This window comes from Spermophilus citellus (genome assembly GCF_964194105.1).
Source record: "Spermophilus citellus genome assembly, chromosome: 1".
Lineage (NCBI taxonomy): Eukaryota > Metazoa > Chordata > Mammalia > Rodentia > Sciuridae > Spermophilus > Spermophilus citellus.
Window position 1 is genome coordinate 162,196,469 of NC_138182.1, and position 21,340 is coordinate 162,217,808.

Below are 21,340 nucleotides of genomic sequence, written 5' to 3' on the forward strand. Positions count from 1 at the left end.
AATAAGTACCGTGATATACTACTTAGAGGAATTGATCTGCAGTCAAGTACATATAGTTAGACTACTCTTAACCCAGCAAGGAAGTCATCAAGTTCTGGAAAAGACATTCCATTAATTGGAATTGACAGAAATTTAGGTTCAACTGGGTGCAGTTTCTATAATTGAATCTTCTTGGATGAACATGGGGAAAATCAATTATCTCAGCTTGCAAAACTGAACTGCCCCATACCCAAGGCATTTAATGCATCCTTGCTAGCACCCTTCTCCCAACAAGTTTTGTATACCATATTGTAAAGAATCAGAACAATGTAGAAATAGGATATTTAAGGAAAGACAGAAGAGCAGTTAACTTGTCAATTGAAGCATTCAGTTTTCTTTTTGGTTTATCTTAATTTTCTGCTCTGGGTTACTAAGATAAAAGATTTCTCTGTCCATGTAGTAATAATTTTAGTAATAATTATAACTCATCAGAGTTTGTAAGAAAATAAATAAACTTTATTCTTAAGGCATGAGAATTGGGACAATAGAGGGTGGATGATAGGACCTAAGGCGAGTCTTCTGGGAGGGAAGATAATGAAAAGTTGAGTGTTCTTAATCCAGAAAACTCCAAAATCTGAAACACTTTTGGTTGTAAGCAGTTCAGAAAGGAGATACTAAACCTGTGTTACAGGAGACTGTTATTTCCATTTTAGAGATGTGGGAATTGAGAAACAAAGCAGGTAAGTAACAAGCCTAAGGTCTGATAGTAAGCAACACAACAGGAATATAAAGCTTGATAATGGCTTTAGAGTCCATATACTTCGTGACTGTAATATAATTGCTACTCAGGGTAATTTATAAATGGGTAAATATTTATGAAAATAGAAGGAATTATTTTAAAAATATCTATCTATCTATCTATCTATCTATCTATCTATCTATCTATCTATCTATATTTTAGCATTTACCTGTTTGTTTGGGTGAACATGAATTTGTTTTTTCCCATTGGAGAATTTTGTTTTTCTGTGAGGGAAGCACGGACATTCTGAGGAGTCAGAGTCCCTTAATTTCAAGGGAAAAAAATGTTTCCCTGTGTCTTTTTTTTTCCTCTTTTAAAATGTTTAATAAAAAACATTATAGTTATACATACTAGTGGGGTTCATTTTGACATATTCATAGATGCACGTAACACAGTTTGCTCCATTTCAGTCATATCCTCTTGTAAAGGAACTTGGCAGAAAATATTTTACTTTAATATCTATAGTTTTTTGGGTCTTGCTTTCATCCCTGATTTTTAAATTGTCACATTTTTCATATAAAGAGAAAGTTTTAGGGAATTAAGGTGGAGTGCTTTAATTGTTTGAGCAATCATAATATCACAGGTTGGGTGTTTTAAGCCATAGAAATTTGTTTCTCATCAGTTGTGGAGACTGGGAATCCAAGATCAAGGTGCCAATTGATTGGGTTCCTGGTGGGGGCTGTCTTCTGGCTTGTGGACAGTAACTTTCTAGCTGTGTGTTCACATGGTCTTTCCCCAGTTGTGTGCTTACATGCTTCTGGTGTATCTTCCACTTATAAAGGTACCAGCCCTATCAAATTAGGATCACACTGGTATGTGTCTTATTTAACCTTTATGACTCCTTTATGTTCTTCTAACTATAGTCATAATGGGAGTTAGACATTCAACCTGTGAATCCTTTTTTGGTGGTGGCAGGGGGAGGGTGGATAGGATGCAATTCAGTCCATAACAGTTGCCATTTTTGAGTGATAAAAATATTCAACTAGCAGTTAGAAATGTAATATGTCTTTCTGCCACTTGGTGGTACTATAGTATAATAGAAGAAGCACTGTCTGAAAGCAGGAGACCATTAATTAAATCTTAGTTGAAAACCAGATTGTTACCCATTCTTCATAATAGTTTATTAATACTTCACTTTTTAAATTTTCACTCATATTAATATGAAGGGAGAGATTTTTGTCCTGATTTTCTAGCTACCAATTACTCTTAGTTTGATGTCTTAAAACACTTTTCCCTTGCTTTTAAGGTATATAGTGATACCATAGGGTGCTTATCCTTATTTAAGTTGATAGTAAAGTTTTTTGGTTGTTTTGGGTTTTTTTTATGTGTGTGGTGCCGGAGATTGAACCTAGAGCTTCACGCATACTACTAGGCAAGTATTCTATACGTTGAGCTACATCCCCAGCCTGATAGTAAAGTTTTTATTTGGGTTTTTATAGCATTCCTAGTTTTATTAATGTCAGTATTTCATTATATATGGTAGTGTGCAGTTGTTTTGTTATGCTGTAGCAGAATTCGAAACATTCTTGAGAGCTCTGTTTGTGGGTTGAGCTTCAAGAAGTGGTGGCAAACAAACTTCTCAAAAAGGTATGAATCAATACCAGTGAAAAGCTAAGGGCAGTCATGTATAGTGGTTCCCAATCTTCTCTTAACTTTTGGTTTACCATTGTTAATAGGGTTCTTTCTGATCAGTTTTAGTGAAAGTAGAATAAGGGCAGAAATAGGAAAATAATGTTTTAGATATTGTTGAAAACAGGTGTTAGGATAACCTCAAGTGTATTTTTGTTACTATGGTAAAACATTAATTGCTTTTGAGAACAGGCAAACAATACTTGGCACTTCACTTGTGGTCTCAATATTTTATAATTTTGCTTATTATTTGGCAAAACAACATCTTTTTTTTTTTTTAAAGAGAGAGTGAGAGAGGAGAGTGAGAGAGAGAGTGAGAGAGAATTTTTTTTTTAATATTTATTTTTTAGTTCTCGGCGGACACAACATCTTTGTTTGTATGTGGTGCTGAGGATCGAACCTGGGCCGCACGCATGCCTGGCGAGCGCGCTACCGCTTGAGCCACATCCCCAGCCTGGCAAAACAACATCTTGTATTGTAGTGAAGTTGACTGCGTTTACACAGATTAATTAATAGCATTTATATAGAGGAACTCTAATTTCTTTTCTTGTGGTAGGCTTATAGGATAAAGATTATAGGCAGAGCATTTCATTGTCTTTTTGCACTGTTGCTTCTTTGGGTAACGTTTTTTAACATTTTGTTTAGGTGGGTATTTTAACTTTTTTTGTGTGTGTGGTGCTGGGAATTGAATCTGGGGCCTTGTGCATGCGAGGCAAGCACTCTGCCAACTGAGCTATATATCCCCAGCCCCTATCTGATAACATTTGTTAAGTTAAAACTGTTCCATATTTCCAGGAAAATGCACTGTGTATCATAATGAAGGAATAGATTTTGATTTTCAGGATCTATGGTGTTTAAGTTTTTAATCTTTAGTATTTGTACATAAGGTCAGTCATTAAAATCTTTTCTTGGTAAATATTTTTTTTTTAATACCTTTATTTGGTTTTTATGTGGTGCTAGAGATTGAACCCAGTGCCTCACATATGCGAGGAAAGTGCTCTACCACTGAGCCACAAGCCCAGCCTTCTTGGTAAATATTTGATGAGAACAAATGTGTAATTTTGGAGGCAAATTGTCTTTATCATATAGAATAAAGGAGAAGTTTTGTCTTTGGCTTTTGTAGGGATGAAGGAAAAACTCCTTTGCTCGTTGAAAGTTTACTAGAATTAATTGACAACAGATTTAACAGGAGAAAAATATAAATTTATTTAATGTACATGGGGGAAATCACAATAGAGTGATTACCCACACTAACTCTGTAAGGTTTAGATGCAGTTGACTTTCAGAGGACCTAAATGATCTTTTGGAGGAACAGATGTGACAAGACAACTCTGCCGTTTATTAATGATTCTCTTTGGAAGAATTAATGGATCCAAGGAGGTGAACATAGTTTGTGACAAAGCCTCTCAAGGTGTGATTCCGTTCCTCAATCTCCCTTTGTGGAATATGAATTCAATTAATGAACAGGAAGTGGACTGAAGGCAGTTGTTTTGGGGGACTGTTTTTGTAGGCAGATAAGGGAATATTGAATAAGGCCTTTTTCAGTGTCCCGTGGTCTGCAAGGGCTTTTAATTTAAAATAGTGTACTGGAGTGAAATTCTCTTTGTGATGAAATTCTCTGGGCTCCTTCATTTTATTCTGAATTTGGTTGTATAGGGCTTGAAGCACCCTGTGTGAGTGCTGGTGGCTATTTTCATGTTGACCTATACCTCTTCTTCCTGTGTAATTCTTGGCTGTAGCCATTTGTATGTTTAAATGGGATATCTTCCTTTAAATCTGCCTGGCAAACTTCAATTCTCTTTTCAGTCTTAGCTCCAGTGTATCCAGCAGAATAGGTCATTCATGACAACTCTGCCCAAAGCTATTAGGTAACCTCCTCCTACCTCTTTGTATTAACATTGATTTATAATTATGTTTTTCGTTTTTAGACTGAACTCTTTAAAGGGAAGTGCTTGATTTATTCATCCCTGAGTTCAGTGCTTAGGATAGTACCTGTGACTTACTAAGCACATAGTACATATTTAAATGAATTTACTGAAAGGTCTAAACATGTTAGTAAGATGTGACTCCATAAAAACTGCATTAATAATGAGAGTTCAAATATAGAGAAAAATAGAGTAATACAAAGAATAGGTTCACTAATTTTTTTTTTTTTTAGAAAGAGTGAGAGAGAGAGAATTTTTTAATATTTATTTTTTAGTTTTCAGCGGACACACATCTTTGTTTGTATGTGGTGTTGAGGATCAAACCCAGGCCGCACGCATGCCAGGCGAGCGCGCTACCGCTTGAGCCACATCCCCAGCCCACTAGTTAATTTTTTGCAATATTTACTTTGTTACTTTTGAATATATGCATGGTTTTTATTATTGCTGAATCCTTCAAGAGGAAATAGCATACCTAATGTCCCTTGGCTCCTAACTACTTTTAAGAACAAGGAATTCTCTTGGGGTAATGGCCCTGTAATTTATCAAATTCAGGAATCTAACATTGATATGGTACTGTTATGTAATGGACACTTCATATTCAAATCCACTAATTACTCATTTTGATCCTTTAAAAGTTTCCACCCTCTCACCCATCCAAGATCCTACTTAGTTTCATTTATTACATTTGCATTTAATTGATTTATCTCTTCAGTTTCCTTTAATCTGAAGTAGTGCCTTAGTCTTCCTTCTGTACTGTTTTTTAAATTAATGATGTATTCAGTTAGATAGTATTTGTAACACAAAGATCACAGAACTCTGCCCACAAAGGATTTTGTATTACACAGTTTACTTTTAGTTTAGTTTCTAATTATTATACAGCTTTACATGACTAGTTGTGTATAATTATTTCTGATAACTCAAAGGGAACTAAAGAGGCAAACTGGAGCTTCTGGGTACTTGAATAAACAGAGTTTCCTGAAGAATGGCATACCTTCTCCCATACCTCACTAGATGCATCTCTTCAGCTGTATCCTTAATAACAAGCTGGTAAATATATTAAAAAGAAAAATTAAGAACCATAGATGAGGTATTTTTAAAACTTTTTGTTTTGAAGCTAAAATACCTGAACTACACTAATGTTAACAGATAAATCATTTTTATATGTGCATATTCTTGTGAAACCACCAGTGGTGCACCACAGAGGAGTCTTTCCTGACCTTTCCCATTCAATACCCACTTATTCCTTACTTCCTGAAGACTCACTGTTTTGACTTCTACATTGCTTCCTCTTAAACTTCATACAGATAGAATTTTGCAGTAGGTACTTGTTTTAGTCACTTTTTGTTGTTGTTGTTGTTGTTGTTGTTGCTGTGACTAAAAAATCTGACCAGAACAATTGTAGAGGAGAGTTTATTTAGGGGCTCATGGTTTCAGAGGTCCATTCTTTGGGGCTCCAGTTGAGGCAGGATATCATGGCAGAAGAGCATGGCAGCGCGGAAAGAGAATGGCAGATGGAAGTAGCTAACATGATCAGAAAGCAGAGAGAGTCCACTGACCAGGTACAAAATATATACCCCCAAAGCCACACCCCAGTGCCCACCTCTTCCAACCAACCATGGTTACCACTCAGTTAATCCCTATCAGGGGATTAATTCACTCTTTGGGCCAAGACTGTCAAAACCCAATCATTTCTCCTCTAAAATGGGGACAGCTCACATGTAAACCATAACAGTATTTATTTTGTGTTTGACTTCTTCAGCTCAATTTAATTCCAAGAGATCTCCCTGTTGTTGCATGTATTTAGTACTTGCTTCTTTTTATTGTTCTGTGTATTCCAATGTACATATATATCACAGTTCTTTGTTTTATGCATTGCATTGTTTTCAGTTTTTGCTACTATAAATAGAACTGTTGTAGACCTGGGTGCTGTGGCATATGCCTGTAATCTCAGCAGCTCTGGAGGATGAGGCAGGAGGGTTATAGGTTTGAGGCCAGCCTTAGCAATTTAACAAGACCCTGTCTCAAAATAAAACAAAAAGGGCCAAGGATGTATCTCAGTGTTAGGTGCCCCCGAGTATCATCCTCAGTAATTCCCCACTCCCCACAATAAATGCTGTGACATTCATTGTATAACATTGTTATACATGTCCTTTAATGGAAATAAATCCGTATTTCTTTAACATTGGATTTGCTGAGTCACGGAGAGGCTGCTATTACTAGTTTTCTAAGTGGTTGTACCAATTTACATTCCTAACAGCAATGTAGGAGAATTCTAGTTGTGCTGCATTCTGCCCTATACATATAATTATCAAATTAAATTTTTTGTAATGGTGTGTAACATTATGGCTTTAATTTGCATTTTCCTGAAGTTTAAGGATATTGAATGCCTTTTCATGTTCTTAATCGTTTGATTGTCTCATTCATTAAGTACCTATCTATGTGGTACCCATTTCTTTAATGACAGATTTCTTGTCTTCTTGTTATATACAGATTTTTAATATATTCAGAATGTGAGTGTCTTGTAAGTGCCTTTTGGTTTATATTTTCCCTGTTGATTCTCTTAATGGTGTATCATTGATGAAAAGAAACAATTTCATGATCATTAACATGTAAACTCTTAGGTAACTAGCCTTGTTATAAATGTAAATAATTTCATGATCATAGACATGTAAACTTTTAGGTAAACTAGTCTTGTTGTAATTAGAATCCATAAAGATTAATTTTAATGAGTTTTGTTTTGTTGGTGTTGGGAGTTTGACCCCAGAGCCTTGAGCTTACCCTCTGACACTCATCTGTTCCCCTAACCCCATCAAAACATTTTTAAGTTCTGTCTCAAGCAATAGATTAGACCTTAATTTCAAAGTAAAGGAAAAAACCAAAGCATCTGGTTGTTCTTTTGCTCTAATGGAAATGCTCAGACAGCATGCATGAGTCATGAAACAAATCCACATAATTTACTGTTTGCTTACATTGTTTTAAGTGTGTAAATGTTAAAACTTGGGGAAGTGAGAAACAACGAAACCTCTAACACCAAGCCTTTAGAATTTTATGCTAGGAAAGGTATATTGTTTTAATATGTTTGAACTTCAGCAATAAGCTCTACATTAGACTGTTTCTATATTTACCTGCAATGTCAGTGTTACATATAGAGAAACAAATTTGTACAAAAACAAATTGTACAAAACAATTTTTTAACATATACTACTTCTGAATCTAGTCTTATTTCTAGAAGTAGTAAATACAAATAATCTCATTTTCTGAATTTTTCTTTGAGATAAATATATTTTAATGGACTGGATGTCTAAAAGCTAAAATTGAAAATTTCATCCAAATTTATTATTCCTAGGTCTTTACTAAAGGATAGTTTTGAAGTGAGCGTATTCATTGAGTTCTTAAAAAATTAAGAACAAAAGGTATAACGTGCTTATGAGTATACATAAATGATGATACAAATGGTTTGGGTGTTGGAGAGTTTAATTGGAAGTCCCAGACCACACATTTCTGAGAGAAGTATAGATGTGCCCTTACTGAGGAAAGTAGAAAGAATACACATGACTAATCAGACAAAGGGAAAAGACAAAAGGATTGGATAGAAGGAGCTCTTTCATAACTGTACCTTGAAAAAGAGGGCTGTGCTGGTGTTTAGTCTGTCTCTCTGATTTGTTAGGAGGTGTTAAAACTATAGAGAAGAGGAAGAGCTCTGTCATCAAAGATTCACTGTCGTTTCTAACCTCTGAGAATGCACAAGCCCCCTTGTAGATTTTGGAGGTCAAATGGGGAAAAACTTTTTCAGTAATGTGGATGTTAATAAATGGAGACTTAAGGCTAGAATAAAGTAATGATTTTTTATTTTAAACCAAATTACAGTATGTTAATCAGACTAAGCATGACTTCCATCTCTGGTTAAAGGAAAAATGAAAGGTTTAGATGTAACATTAATTCTCGAGATTAATTCCCATTCCCCTGGTTTTTCTTTTTCCTACTCCCTCAGCCTTTGAGGCATAGTCAAGGCAAGGCAGTTTTAGAACCATTAATTCAGTTCCTTTTATTTCTTCCCTCTTTCTCTTGTTAGTTACCATGTAGGTCTTTCCACCTTCCCTAGTATGAGTTCATTTATACTTCTCATGGTTCTTTTCACTTCTTTTGCATAAATGCTATCTCTTCCCCAATACCAGGTATACATGCATACAAATGTGAATGTAGCTTTACCTTTGGAAACTGTTTGTTTAATGAGCTTCTATCACAGTTCAACTTTCATGTTTGAAAAATAGTTGTATTTGTAGCTTGATATGTGTTCAAATTTTTGGACTTTGTAAATAAAATCTATATATGGTCTCCAGTAGGTATTTTTTACAGATTGAAAGTCATTGATGTATTCTAACATCTGCCTTCATTTAATAGATTAAGAAAATAAATAGATTTTTCCATAATCAGTTTATTAGAGGCAGAGCTAGAACTAGACTTTGAATCTTCTCTCTTTAGTTTTTTCATTTTAATTACCTGGATATTTCTGAATTTTTGTCTTTGAAATAAATTTTGATGAACTAGAGTCATAACAGTTAAAATTGAACATTTCATCCAAATTTATTTCTAGGTCTTTGAAGAAACTGGTTTTGATATCAAAGACTATATTTGTAAGGATGATTACATTGAACTTCGGATCAATGACCAACTTGCTCGTTTGTACATTATTCCAGGAATTCCAAAAGACACTAAATTTAACCCAAAAACCAGAAGAGAAATTCGGGTATGTAACAGTTGAGAATATTTGCATGTTGCTGAACAGTATCCTATTGAATGATGTGAGAAATTCCTTTTAGAAAGTCATTGATAATAATTAACTAAATGAAAAATTTTTTTTTTGGCTTTCAGAATATTGAGTGGTTCTCCATTGAGAAATTGCCCTGTCATAGAAATGATATGACCCCCAAATCCAAACTTGGCTTGGCACCTAACAAATTTTTTATGGCCATTCCCTTTATCAGGTTTGTTCGTATGTGTTGAAATATAAAACCAATCTTCATGATTCTGATATTTAATGTTTTAAAAGTGAATTTTTTAATGTTTCCATAGACCATTAAGGGACTGGCTTTCTCGAAGATTTGGGGATTCCTCAGATAGTGATAATGGATTTTCCTCTGCTGGTAGCACACCCGCTAAACCCACTGTGGAAAAATTGAGGTAAAGAAATATATTTATGAAATTCATGAGAGTTTGTAGTACAGTAGCATTTTGATTCTAAAGTTTGTAGAGGTATAAGATTCCTTCTTACAGGTACTATTTTGTTACTGATCTCATCAATAATAGAAGATTTTTAAAGCCTTTTGTTGTTGTTGTAGTTGGACACAATACCTTTATTTATTTATACTTTTAGGTGGTGCTGAGGATCAGACTTGTATGTGCTAGGCAAGTGCTCTACAGCTGAGCCACAATCCCACCCCTTAAAGCATTTTTGATGAGATGAAAAAGGTTAATTGAAGTTGGAAAGTAGCTTTAGGCACATTTTTAAATAGAACACCCAAGAGGATACCAGCTTTTTAGATGGACAGATGTAACACTAGAAAAAGAAAAAAAAGTGTGTGTTTATGGTATGTTCATGTTCTACTTTAGAAATGAGTTTCTGAAGATGGTTGAATGGGGTTATGTTGAGGTCTGTTTTTGTATAGGGAGACGGGATGCTGATGAATAGATTCAAGGATAGAAATGAGACTTGGGCTTGCTTGCTTTTCTTTTCTTTCTTTTTTTTTTTAACATCTTTCTTAGCATCAATTATGTATTATTAAGAGAGACTATTACATGGATGTGAACCATGAAGAGTATTTACTTGCTTGTAACTTAATTGCATCCAGATCACAATCATAGTCAATTGGGAGTAACTTGCTTAAATAGGGATATATTTTTGCAATCAAATTGTCATAACTTTGCCTTTGTTAAATTCAGAGGGAGTCAATTTTTGCTTTTTCTGTAATCTGCATGTACTGATTTATTTTTGTAGAACTTCAAAAATTAAAAAATAGGAGTAAACCACATCTGTAGTTAGTATTTTTTTCAAATATGTAGCACTTCATTTCAGCTGGGTTTTATGAGGACAAGAGCTTGGACCAAATACTTTAAGAATTGTTTCTGCCTTTCAGAGTCTATGATTATAACTACCAAATTAAATTCCACTGGAAATAAGTAAAACTGTGGAAGGAATAAGAACACAGTTGGTATTAAAAGGAAATAAAGAAATTACTAAAAAAGTTATGAAATGTTACGTTACAGTGTTTCTTTAAAAATGTGTGTATGTCATCTTTGGGAGAATCTTTTAGGGTTTGTGTTCTTGTTGAGGGGGTAGAGACGATAAAGCAATCTGTAACCAAATACAGGTTGCATATGGAAGTGGTAATGCTGATTAATTAGCATGCTGATTAATGCCTATGATGATGTGTTGGAGGAAATGTCTCAATTTTATCTAAATAAAGGATAGAAACACTGAAGGTTTATTGTAGGTCTTAAGTGGAAAAGGAGTAGAATATTTAAGTATTATTCTGAAGTAATCTTACTGTGATGTGGTTTTGGGCATCAGTGACTATATGTGTCTTATAATAATATTTTTTATCTGATATTGCAAATTGTTATTTCAGGAATCAGATTTTTTTTTTTTGTATAATTTGACATGGGATCTTAATTTAATCTACTCATCCTTTGTCTTGTGCCCCTGAATTTTTTGCTTTAGAAAATAGCTTTATTTCTCAGATCTTCTTGTATCATGGGTGAAGTTCATAACTGACCTGTGTAAATAAAATTCCATACTTGAAGCCTTCTAGTAAGAATCTGAATTGTCTGTTCTATTAGAGGAAAAAGTTCATGTATAGTTCTTTAACTTACTTTGTTTCAACTAAATTTAGAAAGAATTACTTCATATTTTAAAGATATAATACTTATAGGAAGGAGATGATATGGATAATTAGAAAAATCTGGGATAAAAACAATAGGTTATAATTTGTTCAAGAAAGTTTTTGAACAACAACATGCATCTCTTTAGGGGCAGGACATAAAATAATAGGCAAACAGACAAGAATCTTTACCCTCCTCAAACTTATATTTTGCTGGGGAGAGATGCACAATAAATAAGAAAATGAAATATGTAATCTATAAGTCAGATTGTCAAGGTGTTAAAAAATTATAAATAAAATTTTATCATCTGATTTTTATTTTTTAAATCTTGGTGTAGTCGAACCAAATTCCGCCACAGTCAGCAGTTGTTTCCTGAAGGTTCTCCTGGTGACCAGTGGGTAAAACACAGACAGCCACTGCAGCAAAAGCCATACAATAGCCATTCTGAAATGTCTGACCTTTTAAAAGCAAAGGTGAGTGATATACATTTAAAATTTTTGAGTAATTTACATCATTTGGCATTGAAGTTATTCTTTTTTCTTTCTAATTCTAATTTGTTATATATGACAGCAGAATGCATTACAATTCATTACACATAGAGCACAATTTTTCATATCTCTAGTTTTATAGAAAGTATACTCAAACAAACCATTTGTGTCTTCATACATATACTTAGGGTAATGATACCCATCTCATTCCACCATCTTTTTTACCCTTGTGCCCCCTCCTTCCCCTCTCACCCTTTTGCTCTATCTAGGATTCCTCTAATCCTCCCTAAGCTCCCCCTCCCAACCCCATTATGAATCAGCCTCCTTATATCAGAGAAAACATTCGGTGTTTGTTTTTTTTTGGGGGGGGGGATTGGTCAACTCCACTTAGCATTATATTCTCCAACTTCATCCATTTACCTGCAAATGCCATGATTTTATTCTCTTTTTTATTGCTGAGTAATATTCCATTGTGTATATATGGCACATTTTTTTTAATCCATTCGTCTATTGTGGGGAGCCATTCTCACACGTGACTGGGCGACTCCCGGTTTGGGTCTGAGGCGTTCTGGCTGTGTCGGAACTTTCCTGGCCCTCTCCTGATGAGAGAACCCGTCTGTGTGGGGGTGTGACTGACCACTGACCCTGGGGGCCCAATCACTGACCCTGACCTTGGAGTGCGGCCCCCCCTCAACCTTCATTGGATGGAATTCTCCCCGGAATTTCTTGTTCCCCAATAAAAGGCTACTCCCTGGCGTGCTCGCTCGCTCTCTCTCCTGCTAGCCCTGAGTAATCCTTGCTGCCCTACTGGTGGTTCGAGGTGGGAGCCAGAGAGGGGAGCCGTCTCGGACCTGGTCATAGAATGAGGTAACTGAGTCTGTGTGTTTTATTTCGATCTCGCTAGCTAACTTTTATGCCAAGAACCTCATTAATGAAACCATTGCGCTGGCCGCATGGTAGAGTCTATTGAGGGGCATCTAGCTCTGTTCCACAGTTCAGCTATTGTGAATTGTGCTTGCTATAAACATTGATGTGGCTGTGTCCCTGTAGTATGCTGTTTTAAGTCCTTTGGGTATAGACCGAGGAGAGGGATAGCTGAGTCAAATGGTGGTTCCATTCCCAATTTTCCAAGAAATCTCCATACTGCTTTCCATGTTGGCCGTACCAGTTTGCAGTCCCACCAGCAGTGTATGAGTGTGCCTTTTTCCCCACATCCTCGCCAACACTTATTGTTGTTTGTATGCATAATAGCTGCCATTCTGACTGGAGTGAGATGAAATCTTAGAGTAGTTTTGATTTGCATTTCTCTAATTGCTAGATATGTTGAACATTTTTTTCATATATTTGTCAATTGATTGTATATCCTCTTCTGAGAGGTGTCTGTTCAGTTCCTTGGCCCATTTAATGATTAGGTTATTTGTTGTTTTGGTGCTTAGCTTTTTGAGTTCTTTATATACCCTAGAGATTAGTGCTCTATCTGTGTGAGTGGCAAAAATTTGCTCCTAAGATGTAGGCTTTCCTCCAACACATCATCATAGGCATTAATCAGCATGCTAATTAATCAGCATTACCACTTCCATATGCCACCTGTATTTGGTTACAGATTGCTTTATCATCTCTACCCCCTCAACAAGAACACAAACCCTAAAAGATTTTTCTGAGAAGAAGCTTTTGAGTTTGAATCTACCCCATTTATTGATTCTTGATTTTAATTCTTGTGCTATAAGAGTCTTATTAAGGAAGTTGGGGCCTAATCCAACATAATGGAGATTTGGGCCTACTTTTTCTTCTAATAGGCATAGTGTCTCTTGTTGAATTCCTAGGTCCTTAATCCACTTTGAGTTTTGTGCCTGGTGAAAGAGGGGGGTTTAATTTCATTTTGTTGCATATGGATTTCCAGTTTTCCCAGCACCGTTTATTGAAGACCTTATCTTTTCTCTGATGAATGTTTTTGGCACATTTGTCTAATATAAGATAACTGTAGTTATGTGGGTTAGTCTCTGTGTCCTCTGTTCTGTACTATTGATCTATCAGTCTATTTTGGTGCCAATAACTATTTCTCTATAGTATAGTTTAACGTCTGATATAGTGAGGCCACCTGCTTCACCCTTCTTGCTAGGGATTGCTTTAGCTATTCTGGGTCTCTTATCAGATGGTATTTTGTTTACATTGGGATCTGTTAATGTTGTCCTTCTGCTCAAAGGAGAGGTATTAGGACCCTGCAGGGACATTATAAGCCTATAGGGTAAAAACAGCAACGCCTTGAATCCACAGAGCTAGAAAGGAAGGCACATGAGCAACATGAAAAGACAAGGGAAGAAAGTGCCCCAAGCACATCAGGATACCACATTATTAGAATCCATGGCCAGCACAGCAGATGAAATGACAGAGAAGGAGTTCAGATGTATATAATTAAAATGTTCTGTGAATTAAAAGATGATACAAGAGAGCAAATACAGGCAGCAAAAGATTACTTCAATAGGGAGATAGACGTTCTAAAGAAAAACCAAACAAAATCCTTGAAATGAAAGGAACAATAAACCAAATTTAAAGTTGAATTAAAAGTATCATCAACAGATTAGACCATTTGGAAGACAGGACCTCAGACAATGAAGACAAAATATATACTCTTGAAAAAAAAGTAGACCACACAGTGAAAAATGTTAAGAAACCATGAGCAGAACATTCAAGAAACATGGGATAGCATAAAAAGACCAAATTTAAGAGTTATTTGGATAGAGGAAGGCTTAGAGTTTAAAACCAAAGGAATGAGCAATCTCTTCAACAAAATAATATCAGAAAATTTTCCAAACATGAAGAACAAATTGGAAAACCAAATTCAAGAGGCTTACAGGACACCAAAAGTGCAAAATCACAACAGATCCACACCAAGGCACATTATAATGAAAATGCCTAGTATACAGATTAAGGAGAGAATATTAAAAGCCACAAGAGAAAGGAATCAGATTACATATAGGGGGAAACCAATTAGGTTATGTGCAGATTTTTCAACCCAGACCCTGAGAACTAGAAGATCCTGGAACAATATATATAGAGCCCTTTAAGAAAATGGATGCCAACCAAGAATCTTGTATCCAGCAAAATTAAGCTTTAGGTTTGATGATGAAGTAAAACCTTCCATGATAAACAAAAGTTAAAAGAATTTACAACTAGATAACCTGCACTACAGGACATCCTTAGCAAAATATTCTATGAAAAGGAAATGAAAAACAACAATGAAATTATTCTTAGTTGACTAATTAATGATATATTATAGAGCTCTGAATTGTCGAGCAAAGACTTTGATGTGTCTGACTTGTGATTTGAAGCAGGGTGGACATTCCTTATCCTTCACAACTTTGTTATAAATTCAGCTTGGCAGGTGGCACATGCCTGTAATCCCAGCAATTTGGGAGACTGAAGCAGGAGGATTGTAAGTTCAAAGCCAACTTTAGCGACTTAGCGATGCTCTAAGCAACTTAGACCCTGTCTCAAAATAAAAAATTAAAAATGGGCTGGAGATGTGACTCAGTGGTTAAACACCCCTGGGTTTAATCCCCAGTACCAAAAAAGAAAAAAAAAATCTGTATAGCAAATAATAGGAACTAATATCTGATTTTAGTATATGTACTGTTAGTTAAAGGCTCATTCAAAAATAAAACAACAAATGATGGCTTCCAAGTTAAGATAAATGGATCTATTGACTTTTTTCCAAGAAAAATGCAACATTGTATTGTAAAGTTTCATTTTTGCTCTTGATTAGCAAAAATGGCTTATGATGATACCAGAGTTTTATCCATTCATGCTTAGTGGACACTTTGGTTGTTGCTACTTTAATGCCTGTGTTCTTGAGTATGTACTTGGAAATGATGTTTTCTAATGTTTTATACTTGCTTCTAGATATGAGAGTTGTGTTTTATATCCTTACACGTGGTATTATCTTTTTCATTTATTTATTTTTTTGGTATTGAGAATTGAGGTACTTAACAACTGAGCCACATCCCAGCCCTTTTTATATTTTATTTAGAGATGGGGTCTTAACTGAGTTGCTAAGTGCCCAGCTAAGTTGCTGAGGCTGGTTTTGACTTTTGATCCTCCTTCCTCAGCCTCCTGAGCCACTGGGATCACAGGCATGTGACACTGTGCCTGGCTATCTTTTTTATTTTAAACATTCATTAGGGTGCCAACCTTATTATCATTTTAAAAAAATACAGTTTGTCAAAATGTAAAAACTTTTGTGCATCATAAGACATTATTGAAACAGTGAAAAGACAGCCTGCAAAGTGGGAAAAAATGTTCGCAGATCATGCGTTTGAAAGGAATTAATTTCCAGAATATGTAAACAACTCAACAACAAAATACCAACCCTATTAAAATGTGGGCAAGTGGGGTTGGGGCTGGAGCTCAGTGGTAGTGCACTTGCCTGGCATGTGTGAGGCACTGGGTTTGATTCTCAGCACCTTCTCAGCACCACATATAAGTAAATAAAATAAAGGTCTATCAACAACAACAACAACAAAAATATGGGTAAGTGACTTAAATAGACACTTCTCAGAAGAAGATATTCCAATGGCCAATAAGTGCAAAAAAGATGTTTGCAACATTGTTATTAGGGAAATAACTGCAAATCAAAGCACAGTGAGATACCATTTATGTATTAGGGTGCCAGTAAGGATAATAACACCAACAAAATGGAAAATAACAACTATTGATGAAAATGTGGAGAATTGGAATGCTTGTACACTCCTGTGGAATATATGGAGAACAGTACTGATGTTTTCTCTAAAAGTCTAAAGTTACCATTTAACTCAGTAATTTCACACCTAAGTATATATTCAGAGGAATCAAAAGCAGGTACTTAAAAGATTATCATCCAACAGTGCTTACTTATTAGAAATATAAAGTAGATTTTTCAGGGTGATAACTGATCACATCCACTACTGTTCTAAATTCTGTTGCCAGTTCCCATTAGCGTTCCTTTCACAGAGAGGTCCCCTTTAATAGTCATGTAGCGTTTTCAAAATCTGTTCCTCCATCTTTTTTCTCTTATATTTATTTGTTTATTTGTTTATTTATTTATTTGTGGTGGTGGTGGTGGTGGTGGTAGTAAGGGTGTTGTTGGAGACTTAACCCAGGGCCTCATGCATTCTGACTATACTGTATCACTTAGTTGTACCCCTAGCTTCTATTTATGCATTATAAAATCTGTAATCAGAAGTGGGACAAGGCAAGAGATGTGGAAAGATTCCCAAGGCCCATCCTATTTGCTCTTTTATACCTTTAGTGGAATCTTTATTTGTAAAGAACTATCTTTTGTAAGGAAATATGCTGATATGATGATTTATGAAATTTTTAATTCTATCTAGCTACAAACATTCATAGAAGTATATTTTGTGTTCTTACGTTATATAATAAATTTACGTTTTATTTCTTTTTATTGGGAAAATAGAGTATGAGGGGAAATGGCAGAAAACAGTATCAAGATTCACCTAATCAGAAGAAAAGAACAAACGGTGTCCATAGCCAGCCACCAAAGCAGCAGAATCCCTTGATGGTAAGAATTATGGCACAAATGCTAAATATAGTTCATTCTGAGAGTGGAACAATGGGCATTGTCAATGCACATTAATGTTATTGTGTTGTTATTTTGATACATTACTAGGATTTTTATGGAAGTAAATTAGGCACTCTTGTATTCATGCACAAAAAATTTTATTTGGTTGCTCTTAATTATAGACTTAAACAACACTGATTCAGTTGTACATATAATTTTTTGCTTTTTAGATGGTTATTTACATTGATTTTGGGGTTGGTGTACCAGGGATTGAATTCAGGGTCAGTAACCACTGAGCAACACCCCCAGCCCTATTTTGTAATTATTTAGAGACAGGGTCTCACTGAGTTGCTTAATGCCTCACCCTTGCTGAGGCTGGCTTTGAACTTGTGATCCTCCTGTCTCGTCTTCCCGAGCTGCTGGAATTACTGGTGTGCGCCACCATGCCCGGATACATTGATTTTCATGCCATGAAAACAAGAGTTAGACTTCTCTAGAGCAGTCCTTTGGCTGTTACTCTGTCTATATTTTCAAAAAGAATAATCTATTAAAATTTTTTCAATTTAAACTTTTCGGTGGATCTTTAAAAGCATAAAAACTGTATGTACTTATGAATTACCATGTGATGTATTCATACATGTATACGCAAAACAAATGTTCAAATCAGGTTAAACAAATCTGTCTCTCAAACATCTGTCTGCTTTTCTTCATAGTGAAAAAAAACTCCTTCCAACTTATATATATATATATATATATAAGTTGTATTTGGACACAATATTTTATTTATTTTTTGTGGTGCTGAGGATTGAACCCAGCGCCTCGCACATGCTAGGTGAGCGTTCTACCGCTGAGCCCCAGCCCCTCCTTCCAACTTTTTGAAATACATTTTATATTATCAATATCTATGGGCTTAGTCCCGTCTAGTTGTATCCACTGATCAACTTTTTTGCATCCCTCTGTTCCCCCATTACTCTCCCCAGCCTCCAACCAGTCTACTCTCAACTTCTTTTTGTGAAATCAGCTTTTTTGTAATTCATTAATTTATTGAAATTAAAAATTTGGTAGAACGTCAGTGTTTTTTTTTTTCCTTCTCCAAGTTTATAGTTTAGAAAATTAAACACTAATAGCAAGTGACATTGTCATTAAACTAGGTCTAAAGACAAATAACTGAACATTTTAAGGCATTACCTTTCATTCTTAATTTGTCCTTCAGAAGGTAATTAATAATGTCCTTGCTTATTTCTTTTGTAAATCCTAATGTTATTGTGCTTGATTTTCTTTTTGTAGTTTTACCTGTTTTTCATTTCTTAGTAAAGTGGATGATAATAGTAATCCAAATTTTTAGCAAAAAAAAATTTTCCTGAATTCCTTGAGTATAATTTATTTGACTTGGGGTGTAATGACTCCTCCAGTAAAGATAAAGATACATTAAAGACCAGTTTACTATCAAAACTTTTTACTCTCTTAGGGCTGGGGATGTATCTCCATGGTAGAGTGCTTGCCTGCATGTACAAGGTCCTGGGTTCAACCCCTAGTACTGCAAAATACAAAAACAAACAAACAAAAAAAGAAACAAGTCATTTGCCCTCTTATTTAACTGTAGTCTGATTTAAAAAAAAAAGTACTGGAAAGAACAAAATAATCTTAATTGATGATCAGAATACTTCTAATAAAATTCAACATCTAACAAAAGCTAGGCGAGTATTTCTTAATGATAATATTGTACAACTCAAAGTATAAATTTAACTCTACCAGTCAAAAATTTTTACTGGCTTTTCTTTTTGAAAATGTCACAAAGGACTCTCAAATTTGTCTGGAAATTTTGAATAGATTTAAAAGTTTTAGAAAAGAGAACAAGTATATGAACAGTTTGTAAGAGAAGAAATAAAAATAACTAATACACATATGAAAAATGTTAGTGTTCAAAGAGGAGTTTTACCTATATCAAAAGCCTTATCTCATTTCCTTAGAAGGGGAATTTAAAGAAGAATTTCATAATAATGAAAATATGGAACAAGTACGAGATCTAAGAAGATGATATTAAATGCTGTTTTGTAGATAGATGCAGTAGACTATCATTGAATCAGTAAAATCTAAATATGTACTTATAGAAAAAAGATTTTGTTCATAATATGACCTTTTTTAACATTAAAAAATTTTTGTAGTTGTAGATGGACAGTTAAATAAACAAAAACATTTAGGCTTGGGTTGGGGGGGGGGGAGAGAAGCCACTGAGGGCTGAGGTGTAGATCAGTGGCAAAGCACATGCTGTTATATGCAAAATCCTGGGTTTAATTTCCAGTTCCAATAAAGAAAAGACCCCCCCCCCAAAAAAAAAAAAAAAAACAGTGAGAGAATGGAAATGGTAATTGCATTCCTGGTTAATTCTCTCACTGAGAAATTTGGTAATATATCTCCTTATTTTTAAGAAGTGCAAATAATTGGAGACTGTTTTGTATATGTGAGTGTGTTTGTGGTTTTTGTTTTGTTTTGATAGAAATGTGAAAAGAAACTGCATCCACGAAAACTTCAGGATAACTTTGAAACAGGCAAGTTGTTTTCTGTTTTTTTCAAGAATCTGTCTTGTGGGGTTTGGTTTGTTTGCCTGATTTTTTTAAGGTTATATAATGAACTGATAGTTAAAACAGGAAGAATTGCATATATTCTTTAGAGAGTTCCTATATGTGGAGTTCTCTATAAACTGTCTAAAATGAATTAATTTAAATGATCAAGATGAAATTATTTGCCCTTTATACTATTTCTTTTGTGAATGTGAAGTCTCTGTGCTATGCCTGAGTATGTGAAAAATTGCTTATGTGTTAGTGGGAGAATAGAAAGGGCCAAGTTATTGTAAAGGTACAGAAACCTCATTGTCACATGTACATAAAAACACTAAGTTCACAAGCAAATATATTCTCCCTTTTTTGAAGGTATTGAGGATCTTTTTAAGGTGGTTCCATGGATAGAACTGTCACTTAGAAGTGCAGTGTGCTGTTTTTGAAGTGTTTGAAATTTGATGTGCTGTGCATTTATTCATCTTAATTTAAGGCTTTCTTAGGAAAGTTAAGAAATCAAAAATATTCTTTATGTTAATGTCTATAATTTTAGCAAGATAAAAAGCTACTATTATGGAAAGTTAAGGTTAACTATGAAGTAGGATTTATCATCACATTTTAGTTTGATGTAGTCTCCTTTATTTTTGCTTTTGGTGTCCTATCCAAAAAGTTAAGCTTTTTTTCTGTCTTTCCTTCCAGAAGTGCCACAGTTTAGGGTTTTTACATTTAAGTCTTTAATCTGTTTCAAGTTCATTTTTATGTATGGCATAATAGTTGGGTATGAATACATTAAACTTTGGGTTGTCTTGAGAAAGAAGTATAAAAGGATTCTTGTTTTGAGAATCCTGATATTTAGACCTCTTGCCTCAGCTTCTTAATGTCCTTTCCAGACCTGATTTCCTGGTTAGGTCCCTGCTATATTTAAAAACGAAACAGAACCAAATAACAGCAAAACCAAATAAATTGCAGTTTTGTTACACTCTGATTTTGGAAAAAAAATTTTTTCAATCAGTATATTGAAGACTGAGGAGTAACTTCTTTCTTTTTTTTTTTTTTAGTTGTAGATGGACACAATACTTTTATTTTATTTATTTATATGTGGTGCTAAGGATCGAACCCAGGGCCTCACACATGCGAGGCAAGCGCTGTACCACTGAGCCCAGCCCTAGCCCCCCGAGTAACTTATTTTTCTGTAATTGTAATCTTTACAATTTTTCCATTGTAACTGATTTTCACATTGCTTCCATTTTTGAGCTCTTTCGAGAAGCTCTTGATATTTTTGCACAGAATGCAAATGAATATAATAGGTAAAATTGTGTCCATTTTAAAAACAAGGGAATGCTGAGGGATTTTGAGCATTTATGTAGAAATAATCAATAATTAGAAATTCTGTTCGAAAAGGAAATATTTTGGTGGTTCTGCTTAGGTTAGAGCGTGGAAAGATAAACATTCTGCATGAATTTCTTTGTAACAAAGGTAAAGGGTCATGTTTTCTTAACTGAGTTACTGAGATTATTTATTTTGTTTCCTAA

At 34.8% G+C, this 21,340-nt stretch overlaps 1 protein-coding gene across 3 annotated transcripts in view; it reads left to right on the plus strand.

Annotated features, from left to right (window-relative positions):
• DCP2 (decapping mRNA 2) overlaps positions 1 to 21,340 on the plus strand; it is a 51,504-nt gene that overhangs the window by 23,045 nt on the left and 7,119 nt on the right. For all 3 annotated transcript variants that reach the window (XR_014020602.1, XM_081281794.1, XM_081281795.1), the window contains exons 5-10: positions 8,927 to 9,079; positions 9,205 to 9,317; positions 9,406 to 9,513; positions 11,549 to 11,684; positions 17,149 to 17,253; positions 19,751 to 19,802. Coding sequence is in view for 2 of the 3 variants with exons in the window: in XM_081281794.1 (XP_081137920.1) it covers positions 8,927 to 9,079; positions 9,205 to 9,317; positions 9,406 to 9,513; positions 11,549 to 11,684; positions 17,149 to 17,253; positions 19,751 to 19,802 (667 nt within the window). In the remaining variant the exon portion in view is untranslated. The remainder of the gene's footprint in view (positions 1 to 8,926; positions 9,080 to 9,204; positions 9,318 to 9,405; positions 9,514 to 11,548; positions 11,685 to 17,148; positions 17,254 to 19,750; positions 19,803 to 21,340) is intronic.